Here is a 17,701-nt window from a genome sequence, read left to right on the forward strand (position 1 = left end):
ATTTAACTCTAAAAGCGGCGTCTGGCATTATAGCCTTAATTGCACACCAATATTGAGACATGAGGTCTATATAATTCTATCAAATTAAATTTCTCCTTACGTGGTGTTTCCTGCCTGAATAACTTCTCCTTCTTGTTCTAAATCAAAGACTCTTGTCAGAGTGGTCGTGGTTGCGCTGACGATGTATAAGCAGAAGCACCCGTTAGGTCGTCCACGCTCCCGAGGACCACTCTCCAGGCAATGCGCTTCCAGGTTAGGCGGCTCACCAACTTCCCCTTAAATGTGTTTAAAATTATTCCTTCTAGGAAGCAGCAGCCTACGTTAGGCTGGACCCTGGTATATGCAAACAGCCCGCCTCGACTAAAGAAAACTGGATCGTTTACTCGTCTGTTTCCGATAGCAATGTAATTTAGAAAAGATATTCTATCCTAACCGTAGTTCCAGAACATAGGTATTCGCTATTACACATGTATAGTCTATGATTTCAATCATACTCTACTCTCTTGACCGAAAGGTCTATGTTACCAGGTCATAAAATTTAAAAAAACCTACCCAAACTAATCTGTAATTTGTAATCTGTAATATTCTGTCAATTGTCATTTGGGCAGTGCTTTCGATTTCAAAAATTTCAATTTAATCCAAGCTAAAAAAAACCTTTTTTTTTGTATTGTAACATAAATTAACCCGGCAACGATGTCTTTTAACAGTGATTTTCGACAACTATTAAAACCATACTATTGGGTTAACATATTGCTAAGTTTATCGTACGTTCTCTGCAAGCGTACATCCATTATTTGTAATTATATATTTCCGGAGAGTGACTGCGAATTGGACAGCCGTGAAACGGAAATACTATTTTTCCTAATTATAGTGATAATGTTGAGGACGAGAAAAGCGGGAAGCGTCACGATGGTGAACTATCTGTCGTCTTCGTTCGTTTATACCAAGATTGCGAACTTAATTCTGTGGTTCTACGCCGACATTAGGTATGTTCAAAAAAAAATATAAAGCGAAATTAAGCGATTTTTGCAACTTTACAGGAGAGCCATTCGAAATTTAAAATTTGAAAGGAAAAAAAAAAAAAAAAAACTTCAGCTCTCAATGGGGTACTCATAATTGAAGTTCAAATTAAAAACATCAAAATGTTTATCCTAATACCAAATAAAATGCAACATTAATTACAAAGACATATATCCCTTCAAGCAAATAGCCTATCACCGTTCAACATCGTTATATCTTCTTCTTCTGTCTTCTATATATATAAAAATGAATTGCTGTTTGTTAGTCTCGCTAAAACTCGAGAATAGCTGGACTGATTTGGCTAGCTAATTTTGGTCTTGAATTATTTTTTGAAGTCTAGAGAAGGTTTAAAAGGTAGATAAATATGAAAATGCTCAGAATTAAATAAAAATAACCATTTTATTTTTCCTCGTGTGTCCCCCATTGGACAGATTCCGTTTGTTTGTTTTAAGTTTATTTTATGGATTATTTATGGATTGAGGCACTACGACGTCTGCAGAGTCAGCTTGTTATTATATAAAAAAGTATTTAATTAACAGTTAGTCTTCGGAGTCCTTTATCTTTTGGATCATCTTTAAAAAGTTACAGCTTGCGTATAGTTTTCATTGTGCTGGTGACAATTTGATATATTAAGTGTGGATCTTTTAAATAAGATTATTTTCAACATCACTGTAATATATGCCACATAATTTTTGTCTGTAATTACATATAGATTAATTAAATAAACCACAATCCTTGACGCTTGACTAGAAAATTAACATGAAATACAAATTTAAAATTCGGACATGTCAGCACCCGTTAATTCAGTATTCATGGCCTTTACAATGAAAAGTACTTTTATGGTTTAATCTTGTGTTTGTAATTTGCATATATTTATTTGTGGATTGCAAATACAATTATCAAGTGCCTAAGTCATTTAGCACAAATTAACTGTTTACTTAGTGTGAAAAGTTAGATAAAGGTTGATTCATATACAGTGTGTTCTTATGAGATCAAGTGATGCATGATTATATATTATTATCAACTATTTTGAAAACATATAAAACATATAGCTTTTAAGCTATTGCATAGCTTTTATCGCGGGCTTTGAGAGCGGCGACCGAATCAAGAAATTCTTTAACGAAAATAAAATATATCGACGCTTGAAAGGCAATGACAATAACTGCTTTGTACATAAATGATAGGCAATAACCATATTCATTACGTAAAAAAAAATTATTTCTAGGTCCATTAAAATCATTTCAATCCTACAGCTACTAGCTAGATTCTACTACAGCTATATTTGTTAAAATAAAATTTGTTTTCAGGTATTTCAATTTTAAATTAGTCTGCCGGAAAGTTCACGCATTGTTGCTTTGTCACGTTTGCCTTTCAAGCGTCAATATATATATATATATACATATATATTTTTATTGCTTATTGCTTAGATGGGTGGACGAGCTCACAGCCCACCTGGTGTTAAGTGGTCACTGGAACCCATAGACATCTACAACGTAAATGCGCCACCCATCTTGAGATACAAGTTCTAAAGTCTCAGTATAGTTACAACGGCTGCCCCACCCTTCAAACCGAAACGCATTACTGCTTCACGGCAGAAATAGGCAGGGCGGTGGTACCTATCTGCGCGGACTCACAAGTGGTCCTACCACTAGTAATTACGTCGTTGACACGTCGGTCCGGACTGCTTGAGGTCTCGCCGGGAACCCCCATTCCGCCCGATCTCTGACCCCGGATGGTGATCGGACCTCGGGTGAGAGAAGGGCATACCAAAATCAAATTTCTCAAACATATTTTCAGGTACGGCCTTCCCTATGCAGCCGCGATCATACTCCTGGCTCTGCTCCTCCCGGAGCCAACGTACACAGGACCGGAACACGTCACCTACTTCCGAGGACCCGAGTCCTTGGAGGACGAGTTGAAACGCAACAAGCACGCCACCTGGGTCGTGTGTCTGTACGCGGCATGGCACCCGGCCTGCGTGAATTTCGCACCGGTCTTTGCTGAGCTATCTTCAAGCTATAGTCTGGATAATTTGAGGTTCGGCAAGCTGGATGTTGGGAGGTGAGTGATCAGGCGTTCTTTGAGATTAGATTAAGGAATCTTTGTTTCATCATATTTATTTATTTACTAGCTGACCATACTAGCTTAGATTTAAAACGCTAGTAACCGTGAGACAGTTCGAGATCAAACAGACACGACTCAAGGATTAAGGATATGTGAATCTTTGGTTTTTTTATATAACCAATTCAGGCGAGCTCGTAGTCTACCTGACATCGAGCGGTTACAAGAACTTAAATAGCCCGCCTTGAAATATAAAGTCGAGGTTTTGATTATTGGAACAGCCCACTGAGTTTCTCGCCGGATCTTCTCAGTGAGTCGCGTTTCCGATCCGGCGGTAGATTCTGCGAAGCACGGCTCTTGCTAGGGTTCGTGTTAGCAACGTCGTCAGGTTTGAGCCCCGTGAGCTCACCTACACACGTTAGAGTGAAGCTGAAATAGCATCTCAAGGCTATCAGCATAGGTAGCAAAAAAAACAAACAGATAAATACAATTCTTTGTTTTTTAATTTTTTTATTGCTTATGTGGGTGGACGAGCTCACAGCCCACCTGGTAGTAAGTGGTTACTGGAACCCATAGACATCTACGACCTAAATGCGCCACCCACCTTGAGATATAACTTCTAAGGTCTCACTCAGTATAGTTACAACGGCTGCCCCACCCCTCAAACCGAAACGCATTACTGCTTCACGGCAGAAATAGCGGGGTGTTGGTACCTACCCGCGTGGACTCACAAGAGGTTCTACCACCAGTAATTACGCAAATTATAATTTTGCGGGTTTGATTTTTATATTTTTGTTTGGTGTGTTTGAAAGAAATCCACTAATTATTTCAGGTACCCTGGTTCCGGTCTTAAATATAAAGTGCAGGATGGGCCGACGAGTCGGCAGCTGCCCACGGTGATGGTCATGAGCGAGGGCCGGGAGAAGATGAGGAGACCGCAGCCCGACAGCACTGGGAAACTTCAGAAGTGAGACATTTTGATTTGATTGGTGGCAGGGCGTCATGTGAGCCCGCACAGGAATGTACCATCACCCTACCTATTTCTAAGCAGTAATGCGTTACAGTTTTTTCCACTTTAACTTACACATCATAACGTGAATGCCTTTTTTTATTGCTTAGATGGGTGGACGAGCTCACAGCCCACCTGGTGTTAAGTGGTTACTGGAGCCCATAGACATCTACGATGTAAATGCGCCACCCGTCTTGAGATATAAGTTCTAAGGCCTCAGTACAGTTACAACGGCTGCCCCGCCCTTCAAACCGAAACGCATTACTGCTTCACGGCAGAAATAGTCGAGGCGGTGGTACCTACCCGCGCGGACTCACAAGAGGTCCTACCACCAGTAATTATGCTTTAAATAAATTGCAATACATAAGCATAAATATGAATAGTGGGTTAGGCCACTTTTGCGCTGACATCCTCAATTGTTTTGGTTTATTAATAAAGACGTTGTCTTATTTTTCTATAGGTTTCTATTCTCGAAGGACAATATGAAAGCGGCGTTTGATCTGGATGGTCTGTACACGGAGTGCAAAGAGAAACTGGCCTCCTTCAGACAGAATAAGAAGGATGAGTAGACCGCCACAGCGCAGGTCTTATTACTGCCCAATTGCAACCCGTAGGAACCACACCCGCAGACGCCTGAAGATATGTGGTTTCTCCTTCTGTAGTTTTTGGCTCCGGCACGGTTTGTGAATTAGCCAGTGTCAAATAATAAGATTTTTATAATTCGCCGTTTTAATTATTGACAGTTTATGAATACTAGATGATGACCGATTTTTTGATAACGCCATCTTGTTGTGTCTTTAAAGCGGTTAGTTGCCCTCAATTAAGAAAAATAGTATTACTATTCGCCAATAGATGTCGGGAATAGTTGATTATTGAAAACACGAATAAAACAAAATTTTCTGAAAATAAATCGTAGCTAGATCGATTTATCGCCCCCGAAATCCCCTGTATACTAAATATTATAAAAATCGTTGGAGCCGTTTCCGAGATTCAGATACAAGAATTGCTCGTTTAAAGGTATAAGATAAGATTGAAATACGAAGGAAACTTAATCAATTGTCATGAAATTTAATGAAAAGACGTGAGACGATATAGGATGAAATATAATATTGGTTGTATCGTCACTCACATCTATAAAATGTATAGTATAGTATCATCTACACGGCGTCTCTCCTCACGTGCCTGCCGAAAGCCTCTTTAGCATCTTTTATAGTGCAACTAACTTCTCCTCCCCCTCACCTTTTATTCCTCATTACTGAGGGTCGTGACTCCCCCGTTGCATCAGCTTCTCCCGTACGATTCCCCATCCATCTGCCGCGATCCTTAGCTTCATGAAGAGCATTGTGGAAGTTGATGTTCAGAGAGGATCGTATTTGGTCCGACCATCTAGTGAGACTGCGTCCTCTGGGACGTTTGCCATCTACCTTTCCTGCAAAGCCTGAAACTAGCTTCTAGCGACGCCATTATTGTCAGTGTCGAGTGTACAAAAATCTTCAATTATTAAATGCATGCGCGTCTTTAAGATGAAAAATTATATTAGGTTGATTAATTTGAGAGTTTGATTGAATGAAATAAAATCTTAGCAAAATTGTAGTTATTTAGTAAGACTCAAATGGACTTTTTAAGGGAACTTAAATTGTCTCCCGATTTTGTTTCATTTCACACTTTTGGACTGTGCTTTCACAGATGCTTTAGGATTAATAAGCTCCTTTTTTCCCTACCTATTTACTGGTAGCTTAAGAGCTTACTCCAGATACGCTTGGATTGTTATGTGAGCTTACGGGTTCAACCTGAGATAATTTGCTAACACTAGCCCTGGCAAGAGCAGTGCTTTGAAGAATCTACCAACGAATCGAAATTGCAATCCACTGAAAAGATTCGGCCCAAAACTCTGGTTTATAAACCACTGTTATTACACATTTGGTTCTAAAGAAGCAAGTTAACAATTTTGCCGCTCGCGTTCCCCCTAACAAGTGAATACCATTTTTTTAAGGGATTTAATGACCTGGTAATTAAGACCTTTAAGTCATGTCTTATTTCTATGAAAAATGATAATATGTATTGAAATGAAATTAAATGAAATGAAGATGATTAACTTGAGATATTAATCAACTGGGATGAAATTAAATGAAATGAGATGATATGGGATGAAATATAATCTCGGTAAAATGATGGTCACTTACTGAGATTTTTTCAGTGGACTTTTTGGTGGATCCCGAGAAGTGACGTCCAACGGCTTTGTTTAATTTTCCCACATTTGTGCACTTTCACAGATATTAAACAGTTAATAAACCACCGTTGCTACACATTTAAACCCGAAGAAACACTAAATAGACAAAAAAAAAAAAAACACAACTTCATTACTCACGTTCCCGCCAAAAAGTCCCAGTGAATACCAAATATAAGGTTGTGTTGCCATGTTTTATCGTTAAGAGTGTTGTTTTAAATATTTATTGTTTTTAAATTCTCGAATCTCACGTAATAAGACTTGTAAAATGAAAATCTTCATTGAGGAATCGTGTGATGCGCAGAGGTTGACTCAGATCAGACGCTGCCTCTGATTTTGATTGTTTTATTGAGTTTAATAAATTATTCGCATTTTTATTAGTTGTTTTATTGTGACGTGCAATACCGTCTTTACCATAAGGGCACACGGGGCCCGTGCCCAGGGCCCCCATTCTCAGAGGGCCCCGAAAGACCGAAAATTTCTCTCACACGTTTATTCTCAAAACATTTTTGTCGGGCACATTACACTTTTTTCACAAATCAGTAATCAGAAGGTATTTACAAGGCATATACTATGCTTATAATAGAAGGTTTTACTCAACAGAAATCCCGAAAGAAACCGTTATCGAAATCGTAACCAAAAAACCAGGAGCATTCTAATATCATTAATGACATATTATATCATACTGTATTTGATTACCTATAATAAATAGTCATACTCAGTAAAAAAATGTTATTATAATTCGCTTTTTTTACTTTCCAAAAGGGGCCCAAATTCTTGTGTGCCCAAGGGCCCCATCCTAGTTTAAGACGTCTCTGGTGACGTGTGGGGGTATTTGTGAGCGAAATTCATATTTCCTGCAGTGTGCTCAGTGCGAGTTTTTTAACGTTCTCGATAGCGTAAAAGTTAACTCAACAAACGTAGGCAAACGATCCCAACGCATTTGTACTGGTTGTACGACTTCTTGTGAGTCCGCACGGGTATATACGACCATCACCCTGCCTATTTCTGCCGTGAAGCAGTAATGCGTTTCGGTTTGAAGGGCGGGGCAGCCGTTGTAACTATACTTGAGACCTTAGAACTTATATCTCAAAGTGGGTGGCGCATTTTTCGTTGTAGATGTCTATGGGCTCTAGTAACCATTAAACACCACGTGGGCTGTGAGCTCGTCCACACATATAGGCAATACAAAAAAAAAAGACTACGTAAACATGTGAGGTCTCGTATATTACATTGTCACTAACTACTCTAGTCATTAAATATATTAAATTTCCTAACTCAGCATACTTCAATCAGTTAACAACTGCTCAATACATATCACACCCTGTGCCTATGCTAGCGCCATTCTGGAGGATTTTTGAACTGTTATTTAGTGCTGAAAGTGGGACACTTTTTCAAGCTTCTCCCATATGAGACGGTTCTCCTTACCTCTACCCTCCATGGGTCAAATGTTACGCGTCTCATGAGCAATTCTTTTTTTTTTTTTTTAATACTTTATTTCAGTTTTCTTTTTTTTTTTTAAACCATAACATTTTGTTAGTAATCATTACTTATAATCTATGTTAGTAACTTAAAAAATCTAACACGTAACTATCATTATAAATACATTTTATACCATTACATTTATTTATTTTTTTAATTTTTTTTTTCTCCTTACAAATGCCTACTGCAAAGGCTATTGATCAGCAGTCCCTCGATCTTGCTCGATATGATTCTCAAAAGACTGTGCAATCCCCACCTCTTCCGGTTTGTCGTGAGCCCAGTACACTCATATAATCTGGCTAGCATCAGAAATGTTTCAATCTCTTCGAACTGATTTTCTTGTCACATTTTTATAATATCAGTATCGAGGGTAAATAAATAAAAAAGGTATATAATAAAAATTTATTTATTTTATTGACTAGAAATACATAAACAGTACAAGATATTGATGAGAACAACATTGATTACTATTATATAGATTTCGGGTTAAAGATATTCTTTATTCCTAGATTTCAGATTCTAGATTTCATAAAAATATTTACATTTATCTTCATTGATTTCTAGAAGATTGCACAAAGTGGGAATGAGTTGCTCGCTCCGGGCATTTCAATATTGTAGTAATTGTTACGTTATATTACTCATTGTAAAAAATTCATATTTAAAAAAAAATAATCTAATATTAAAAAATAAATAAATAATAATTTCATATGTAAAAAAAAAAAAAAAGACATGCCCGCTGAGTTTCTTGCCAATTCTTCTCAGGACGGAGGCTAGTTCTTGTGAATTGGCGGTAGTTCTTTTTGACGTTCAACAAGTATGTACTTTCATTTATGTTGAATAAAAAAAAATTTTGATTTGATTTGATTTGATTATTCGACTGTGATCACCGGCTTTCATAGATACAACCAGCTAGAGGCGTGACGTCAAGAACTCATCATTGAAATATTTCTGTCGCCTTGAATACTGGCGTTTTTGGAATGAAATTCCTTATGGGACGATACGGAGGGGTACCGGGAAAGAACGTCCGTAACGTAAGATTTTTTATTATTTATGTATAGTCTTAGTTAGTATGATGGCTATACATGGAAAATTTTGATTCGAGCCCTTACACCCCAGCAGAGGGTAATAGGAAATAATGATGATGATGATGGTTATTATTATTATTCATATAAATAGCTGTTTCTTTGTATATTATTATAATATTTTTTTTTATAAATCATTGTGAATAAAATAAAGTAGATAACTTTGTAAAGTACTTTTTTTTTATCAATAAAAAAATTATAATAAAAAATGTATGCCAGAATAATTATTTTCTTTATACCTCGAATAGAACTTTAAATTAATATTTTTCATAATATGGAACTTCGTTCCTATCCGGTGTCCCACGACACCACACATCTTTCTTTTTTCTTCGGATAAATAAAATCAAAATTTACTACTGCGCGTTTATTATGTCTGTGTGCTTAGTGCGAGTTCTTTAACGTTCTCGATAGCGTAAAAGTTAACTCATCTTTGTATGGAATGAAATCGTTTGCCTACGTTTGCCGCTAGGGGCGCTGTTCCAACTGCATACAAAATTGTGTTAACTTTTACGTTATCGAGAACGTTAAAAAACTCGCACTAAGCACACTGATGTTTTGAATTAGTTTACTGTTTACGTGATCGCAGACGACGGAGGGGACGTTTGTCAGCGACATCGCGTTCTTCAAATCGTTAAAGTATTTTAATTTAATTAACCCTTTGACTGTCGTGTAGGTCACCGGTGTCCTATGCGACGCACTGAAGTAATTATGGCGATTTCTGTTTTTACTAAGGCGCCGGAATATCTAGTCGACTCTGGGATAGACTAAACCGAAGATACTGAGAATGGCCCTATGACTAAGATACCTAAGTCTAAAAAAAAAAAAAAAACATTAACAAACAAAAGAAGGCAAAGAGTTTGGCAATCCAAGCGCCTTAATAATAAAAGTCTTATAGATATATAAAGATAATCTTTGACCTGCTATCTCTATATATGCAATAACAATGCTTCAGGACCCTTTTATCATTATAAGTTACGACCAATCTGATACCGGGAGTGGAGTGGAGATCAATCTAGTAAACTCTAGTATATATCATGTGGTTATTCTAGTCAAAAACTTGTCTAAAAGTATCGAAATATCAGTAATATACAATGAGACTTGAATGAGCATGAATGAGGACATGCGATGGAAGGGTGTGAGCGCGGAGATAATCCTGAATGGAAGAGAAGACTGGATAGGATAGGCCTGAATGGAAGAGGAGAATTTGCCGTGAAAACCCTGCGTAGTGGGATAATTCAAGAAGAAGACTTTACTAAAATATCATGAGCCCCTCTTTCTCCTTTTTTTTTAATTTTTTTTATTGCCCTTGTAGGCAGACGAGCGCACGGCCCAACTGATGGTGAGTGGTTACCGTCGCCCATGGACTTCAGCAATGCCAGGGGCAGAGCCAAGCCGCTGCCTACCGCTTAATACTCTCCACAAGCCTCGTTTGAAGAAGGACATGTCATAGCGCTCGGAAAACCTGCGTCGATAATCCTCAATGCTGAGGGTCGTGACCTCTAATAGCTTTCACCTGGATTATCCTGCGTCACTCCTGCCTACCCTTGGCTGTGCGAATAGCAACGCGGACTGAAGTGTTGTGAGTGGAAGGTAAATGAATTCCCCAAGTGACTAAATATGTTCCATTGACTATAGGGTAAATTTTTTTCTTCCAAAAAGTCCACTGAAAAAATCTCAGTAAATGACTACCATTTTACTAAGATTATATTTCATCCCACATCATCTCATTTCATTTAATTTCATCACAGTTGATTAATGTCTCTAATTAATCATCTTCATTTCATTTCACTCCATATTATCACTTTTCATACAAATAAGAATATTAAGTTAAAATAAGACATGACTTAAAGGTCTTAGTTACCAGGTCATCAAATTCCTTAAAAAAAACAAAACATATCACCACGTTGTGACTCCGCCAAGTTATGAATAGATAAAGCAACGCTCAAGGTACTTTGTTTATTCCCATCGAGACTCACTAATCTATCAACAAATCACCGAAAACCGCTTCGGACTGAAAAGCGTTTACAAAAACACAAAATCCAATAGCGTATCCAGTATATTCAGGAGTGGAATGATGAATCTAGATTTGTTTTCATCTTCAGTTCTGCGATCATGGTCCCGCCTTTCGCGTTTAGCATCGCCTTCTGAAAGAGCGCTGGACTTATAGGCTGACTGCAAAACAAACAATTGACGGTAGCTTGAAATAAACGCCTCTGATCAAATTCAAAGGTTTTTTTTTTATTGGTGTTAAGTGGTTACTGGAGCCCATAGACATCATTATTATTTCTCACCCCCACAAAGATTCTCATCATTAACGCCCCCACAACTGGTGTAGGGAGTCCAACGCTCATATAAATATTAGCCTATCCATTAAGCAAATGTATTTTCTACATGAATACCAAGTTTCAAGTCAATCGGATGCATGGTTCAGTAGTTATAACGGAACATCCGTAAAAACCCACTGTAGATTTATATATTAGTATAGATATACACTTAATTGACTTGGACTGCATTGATGATAATCTCATCTCACTTTTTGACTGACTCACTGGTGCAGTAGTTATCGGCCCTGACTGTCGCGCCGTGGGTCGCGGGTTCTATTCCCGCATCGGGCAAACATACTCGTCATGAACAAGTTTGATTGCTCTGTGTCTGGGTGTCTTTTTTTTATTTTTATTTACTGCTTAGATGGGTGGACGATTTCACAGCCAACCTGGTGTTAAGTTGTTACCGGAGCCCATGGACATTTACAACCAAACGCCTCCCACTTTCAGCTATGGGTTCTAAGGTCTCAGTATAGTTACAACGGCTGCCCCACCCTTCAAATCGAAACGCATTACTGCTTCACGGCAGAAATAGCTGCCTATTTCGGCAGTGGTACCTACCCGCGCTTACGAGAGGAACAAGGCGGTTCTCGGTCGCGAATCATACCTGGGTACTCGTTGGGTTTGTAGGAGGTCTCCTCCCCTGCCATCACCCTGGGGTAGATCACCGGAGTATTGTCCTGGTACACGCGGATCTTGTACTCGGATTGTTCGTAGGCCCAGTGACCAAATATCCCGACGCCTTAAATGGATATTTGAAACGTTATTGCAGTCCACGGACTTAATAACGTGCAACAAAGTCAAGTGCTATCCGTGCACTGGTGTATCGAAGTCTCAAATTGGAACTTTGGTAGGCAGCGGCTCGGCTCTGCACCTGGCATTGCTGAAGTCCATGGGCGACGGTAATTACTCACCATCAGGTGGGCCGTACGCTCATGTGCCTCCAAGGAAATAAAAAACTTTTTTATATAAAGGCAGTCTTCAAAGCGGAACACAAATATGACAAGACTGTGGTACCTATACTTAGTCTGGCCATAAATACTGTTACAATTAAAATTTAAAAAAATCTATTGATTATAATATTTATTACTTTTACAGTATGTTAGTTTAATACATAAATATAAAACAATTTAAAGTATAAAAAGCTTATTTGAAGTGGTCTCCATTGGCTGCAATACAGTCCTTTAAACGTTGAGGCCAGTTATCAATAGAAGCACGCACTCTTTCCATGGGAAAATTTTTCACTGCCAATCGTACGGATTGTTTTAGGGACTCCAAATTATCATGGCGTTTAGTGCAAGCCGTACTCTCTAAAACTGACCATAAATCATAATCCAGCGGATTAAGGTCGGGACTAGACGACGGCCTGTCTTCAGCTCTGATGAAGTCCGAAACGTTCGTTTCCAACCAAGACTGCGTAGACCGAGCTTTATGACCTGGCGCCGAGTCTTGCTGGAAGGACCATTCTTGATTATTGAACATGGTGTTGTTGTTAAGGGGCTTCACTACCTTCTCAAGAATGGTATCTTGATACACTTATGCCATTTTTTGATACCTTTTCCACAAAAGTATGGCTCATACTTTTGTGGAAGTAGTATGGCTCATACTTTTTTACTCCTTAATAGCTAATACCCCACCAAACCATCACCGAAGTCTGATACCACGTTGCACTCTGTCGACTAATTGGGAAGCTTCCTTAGAGCTTTGAGCATAAATACAGTCATTTTGTTTGTTAAAATGTTGCTCAATTGTAAAAAATTTCTCATCCGTAAACAATTTTTTTCTATGACCTCCCTTTGCGTACCGCTTCAGTAGTCGTTTCGATTTTACCACCCTATTCTCTTTTAAATTATCAGTTAAGAAATGACCAGTACGTCTCTTATAGGCTGCAAGTCCTAAGTCATCTTTTAAAATACGCGACATGGTTCTAGGTGCTATCTTCATCTCCCGAGATAAAATCTTTTGCTTTCGGACAGGATTTCTTCGAATTCTTTCCCTTACTGCTTTGACCACCTTTTTCGTACGAACACTACGTGGACGGCCAGATCTTTTTCTGTCATAAACAGAGGAGGTCTCATTGCACCTATTAATAGCCCGGCGCACAAACATTTTACTAATATCAAGCATATGGAGAATTTTAAAAATTATTTTTTTTTTTTTTTTTTTTTTTTTTTTCTACCTAAGCTGAGAGCCTTGAGAGGCTATGTCAGCGTAACCCTAACTTTTGTAGGTGAGCTCACGGGGCTCAAACCTGATGACGTTGCTAACACGAACCCTAGCAAGAGCCGTGCTTCGCAGAATCTACCACCGGATCGGAAACGCGACCCACTGAGAAGATCCGGCGAGAAACTCAGTGGGCTAAATTATTTTAATATCGCAAAATATTGTACAATGTATTGGCGCCAAAATGAGAAATCAATGAGCAATCATATAAAAATGACAGATTCCAAATTCAAATGTAATATTTTGTTTATTTTTAATTGTAACAGTATTTATGGCCAGACTAAGTACATACGGGCCACAATAAACTATATGCTTTGGTTTTTTTTTCCTACCTAAGCTGATAGCCTTGAGAGGCTATGTCAGCGTAACTTTAACTGGTAGGTGAGCTCACGGGGATCAAACCTGAGGACGTTGCTAACACGAACCCTAGCAAGAGCCGTGCTTCGCAGAATCTACCACCGGATCGGAAACGCGACCCACTGACAAGATCCGGCAAGAAACTCAGTGGGCTGTGTCTGAGGGTTAATTTACTCGTCGAGCCCTTCGTCGCAAGCGACGGGTTCAACGAGAACGATGACCAGATGCATCCTCAGCAATATATCCTCAGCGGTAGGCAGCAGCTGATGCCTCAGATCCTTCAATTATTCTAATGCAGTAACCGTACACCATTGAGTTGGTGATTTGATTATATTTATACTGCTTATTACACAAACATTAACACTAAATAAATTATTGAATTCAATCAGACAGCATAAGTGATTAAAAATTAAACCTGCAATTGCTATCAAATCATCCATAGTTATTGCAAGTCTGTCTTTTTGTTATCTATATGTGAAGCAAAAACTATGTACCCCTTTTTACCAAAATTGTGCAGACAGGAGTATAAAACTTCCCACACTTGAAGCAGTGCAGAATGTTAATTTTTTAATTAATTATGCATAAAAAATATTGTAAATCGATAAAAAAAATTACACACACTACAATGTATTTGATACAACCCATATAGTTGTACGCTATGTTTGTTGTAAAATTTTTGTTATTGTTTCCGCCACTAGTTAAACTAAATTGACTTTTTCTAAATAACATGTTTAATAACTGTCATACCTATCGGTCTGAGATAGTCATCAGGGACGTACACAACATCGAGACCGCATGTAATGGAGCTGTATTCATTCTCGAACACTTCGTAGCCGGGTCTGTGAACAAAAAAACAACAACAAAATTTTTACGAGACCCCGCTGTATAGTGAACCATTGGGTCATTCAATAATCACTATGTTGGACGGTTAAATTTGAGGGGACTGGGTTCTGGAGGTGAGGGGCTATTGAAAAACACTCTGCTTCATGGTTAATATAATTATATTGCAAATACTTTGTACACTGGTACTTTTGTACTTTTTTTACTGGTGGTAGGAGCTCTTGTGAGTCCGCGCGGGTAGGTACCACCGCCCCCTGCCTATTTCTACCGTGAAGCAGTAATGCGTTTCGGTTTGAGGGGCGGGGCAGCCGTTGTTACTATATGGGTGGCACATTTACGTTGTAGATGTCTATGGGCTCCAGTAACCACTTAACACCAGGTGGGCTGTGAGCTCGTCCAACCATCTAAGCAATAAAAAATAAAAACACTATTACACAATTACAATATTTTATTTATATAAAACTCTGTGTCTAGATGAGAAGTCATTGTTTTCACTGAAGAGAAGACAATAATTTGTTTTAAACAGTTAAATAAGCATTCCAATATACGAAATCTATAACCTTACATGTGTCAAGTGTTGCCTGCCATTACTATCATATTCAAACTCCAACACACTATAATAGTGCCTTTTTTTTTCCTACCTAAGCTGATAAGGCGAGAGGCTATTTCAGCGGAATCTTAACTAGTAGGTGAGCTCACGGGGCTCAAACCTGACGACGTTGCTAACACGAACCCTAGCAAGAGCAGTGATTTGCAGTATCTACCACCGGATCGGTAGAAGATTCGGCAAGAAACTCAGTGGGCTGTGTCTGAGGGTAACAGTGCCAGTGCTAGCTTACGGAGAGTAGGAGAGGAAAAATTTAATTACAATTCGTTCGCTAATAAATAAACAAAACGACCGGTTCGTTCAGGGAATGTTACTCCTTACATACTGTAACGGTCATTTTACACACTAACCTCATGTGATATGCGACATAAAGATCAGCGTCGCCTGATAACGACCTCAACTCTATCGACAGAGGTCCAGTGTATCCCAAATGCCAGTACGTAAAGTTTCCTGCGCCAACGATTCCGGATGCAACGTTCAAAAGCAATTTATTCGGCTGTCGTTCTGGTAAAGCGCTGAACAAGGACGAAAGAGTCGAAGCACATATTATTCCTAAAAGTATTATTATAAATTTGCGGCGCATTTTACTAAAACTTAAGGAATTAACGTTGTTTAGGTTTAAAAAACATAATAATGAAAATTTTGAAAACCATTAGATATCAAAATTTGTCATTTTTTATTGGCTTCTATTGACGAGCAAAGGGAACATAGTCCAGACTTATATTTTTTTGGAACAAAGACCAATACTGTGTCTGCTGATTATAAATGGAAACGAATTTCAATTAATTAACTTGACAGCAGATTTGTTAGATTGTACTGTAAATGATTTTTTTCAATATATATTTTTTCTAATGAAGTGTAGTTTTATGACAATAGTATTTAACTGGGAACAACTCACGCACGATCATCCGGCCCCTAATTAGAATTCACTATGTTATTTACAATATATATATAATAAACACCCAAAAAAAGAGTCCAAATAAGATATGACCTAATGGTCTATGCTACCAGGTCATAAAATAAAAAAACCAAAAACCAAAAAAAGAGATATTGATATAATAAAAAACGCAAATATATCAATCATAGATTATACACTTAATATATTCGAGATATCAATGACACAAACCTATTAATTACACAATGCTTACCCGCTGTGGGAATCGAACCCACGACTCTCAGCGCAACAATCAGAAGGCTAATGAATGCACCACCGAGTCAGTCGATGGTACTCTTCAGCTCTACCCTTCATATTAAACTAAAGGCCGTTTGCGGCGAAAACCGCAATGCGTCACGCGCATGTGCGATCTAGTAGGCCATGATCCCCGCCATTTACAAAAAAAAAAGCATTGTACATTTTTACATAAAATAAACATTTTATTATTTTATTTAGAGCCGCTTTTATTAAGCGTCCTAAACGTTCATGTATGGTCTCTTTAATTAAGCACCATGGAGGATAGAGGTAAAGAGCACCATCTTGTATATGAGACAAGTTGAGAAAGTATCCGCCTGTAAGCAGCGTGCTATTGTTGGAAGACTTACCGACATAGCGCTAGTATAGAAAGGGTCAGGGACGTCTTAAACTAGGATGGGGCCCTTGGGCACACAAGAATTTGAGGCCCTTTTGGAAAGTAAAAAAAGCGAATTATAATAACATTTTTTTACTAAGTATGAGACCATTTATTATAGGTAATCAAATACTCATTAATGATCAGTCATTAATGATATTAGAATGCTCCTGGTTTTTTGGTTACGATTTCGATAACGGTTTCATTCGGGATTTCTGTTGAGCAAAATCTTCTATTATAGGCATAGTATATAACAAAAATATTTTGAGAATAAACGTGTGCGAGAAATTGTCGGTCTTTCGGGGCCCCCTGAGAATGGGGGCCCTGAGCACGGGCCCCGTGTGCTCTTATGGTAAAGACGGTATTGGGAAGGGTAATTATATGAGTAGATAGGTATAACATTTTAAACAGAGTGAAATGTGCTGAATTGACATGAAGCGTGGTAGTTATTGAATTAAATAAAAATATATCAGCTTTGTTTTACAAAACTTAGTTTTATCTCTATGGTTTTATTCGAGACAGTTCTATCACAGACCAGTAATTACGGACTTATATAGATTTAATTAAAGTATAAACTAGAGATGTACTCATACAACATGAGTCGATAAAGAAGGGTTCAATTTTCTAATTTCAACAGTAGTTATGAACTCGTTGTGGCCTAAAAGATAAGACATCCGGTGAATTCGTGTTGAGCGATGCACCGGTGTTCGAATCTCAGGCGGGTACTAAATTTTCTAATGAAATACGTACTCAACCATTGTTCACGATTGACTTCCACGGTGAAGGAATAACATCGTGTAATAAAAATGAAACCCCCAAATTACAATTTGCGTAATCACTGCTGATAGGACCTCTTGTGAGTCCGCACGGGTAAGTACCACCACCCCGCCTATTTCTGCCGTGA

The 17,701-nt window shown here is 38.3% G+C and overlaps 2 protein-coding genes across 3 annotated transcripts; one reads left to right on the forward strand and one right to left on the reverse strand.

Annotated features, from left to right (window-relative positions):
• Positions 1 to 554: 554 nt before the first annotated feature.
• LOC114248462 (thioredoxin-related transmembrane protein 2 homolog) lies at positions 555 to 6,694 on the forward strand. Its single transcript, XM_028181705.2, has 4 exons — positions 555 to 986; positions 2,818 to 3,081; positions 3,914 to 4,048; positions 4,551 to 6,694. Exons 1-4 carry the CDS (start codon positions 694 to 696, stop codon positions 4,657 to 4,659), a joined length of 801 nt encoding a protein of 266 aa, XP_028037506.2. The 5' UTR covers positions 555 to 693; the 3' UTR covers positions 4,660 to 6,694.
• A 3,668-nt stretch (positions 6,695 to 10,362) lies between these two features.
• Positions 10,363 to 15,918, reverse strand: LOC114248469 (UPF0669 protein C6orf120 homolog). Of its 2 annotated transcripts, none has more exons than XM_028181719.2 (4): positions 15,583 to 15,918; positions 14,533 to 14,624; positions 11,813 to 11,947; positions 10,363 to 11,025 (listed from the first exon to the last, which is right to left on the reverse strand). In XM_028181719.2, exons 1-4 carry the CDS (start codon positions 15,813 to 15,815, stop codon positions 10,904 to 10,906), a joined length of 582 nt encoding a protein of 193 aa, XP_028037520.2. In that variant the 5' UTR covers positions 15,816 to 15,918; the 3' UTR covers positions 10,363 to 10,903. The 2 variants fall into 2 exon arrangements, with proteins under 2 accessions (XP_028037520.2, XP_028037519.2); XM_028181718.2 differs by having other exon boundaries at positions 10,363 to 11,078; positions 15,583 to 15,894.
• Between the last annotated feature and the right edge of the window lie 1,783 nt (positions 15,919 to 17,701).

This window comes from Bombyx mandarina, chromosome 24 (genome assembly GCF_030267445.1).
Source record: "Bombyx mandarina strain Sakado chromosome 24, ASM3026744v2".
Lineage (NCBI taxonomy): Eukaryota > Metazoa > Arthropoda > Insecta > Lepidoptera > Bombycidae > Bombyx > Bombyx mandarina.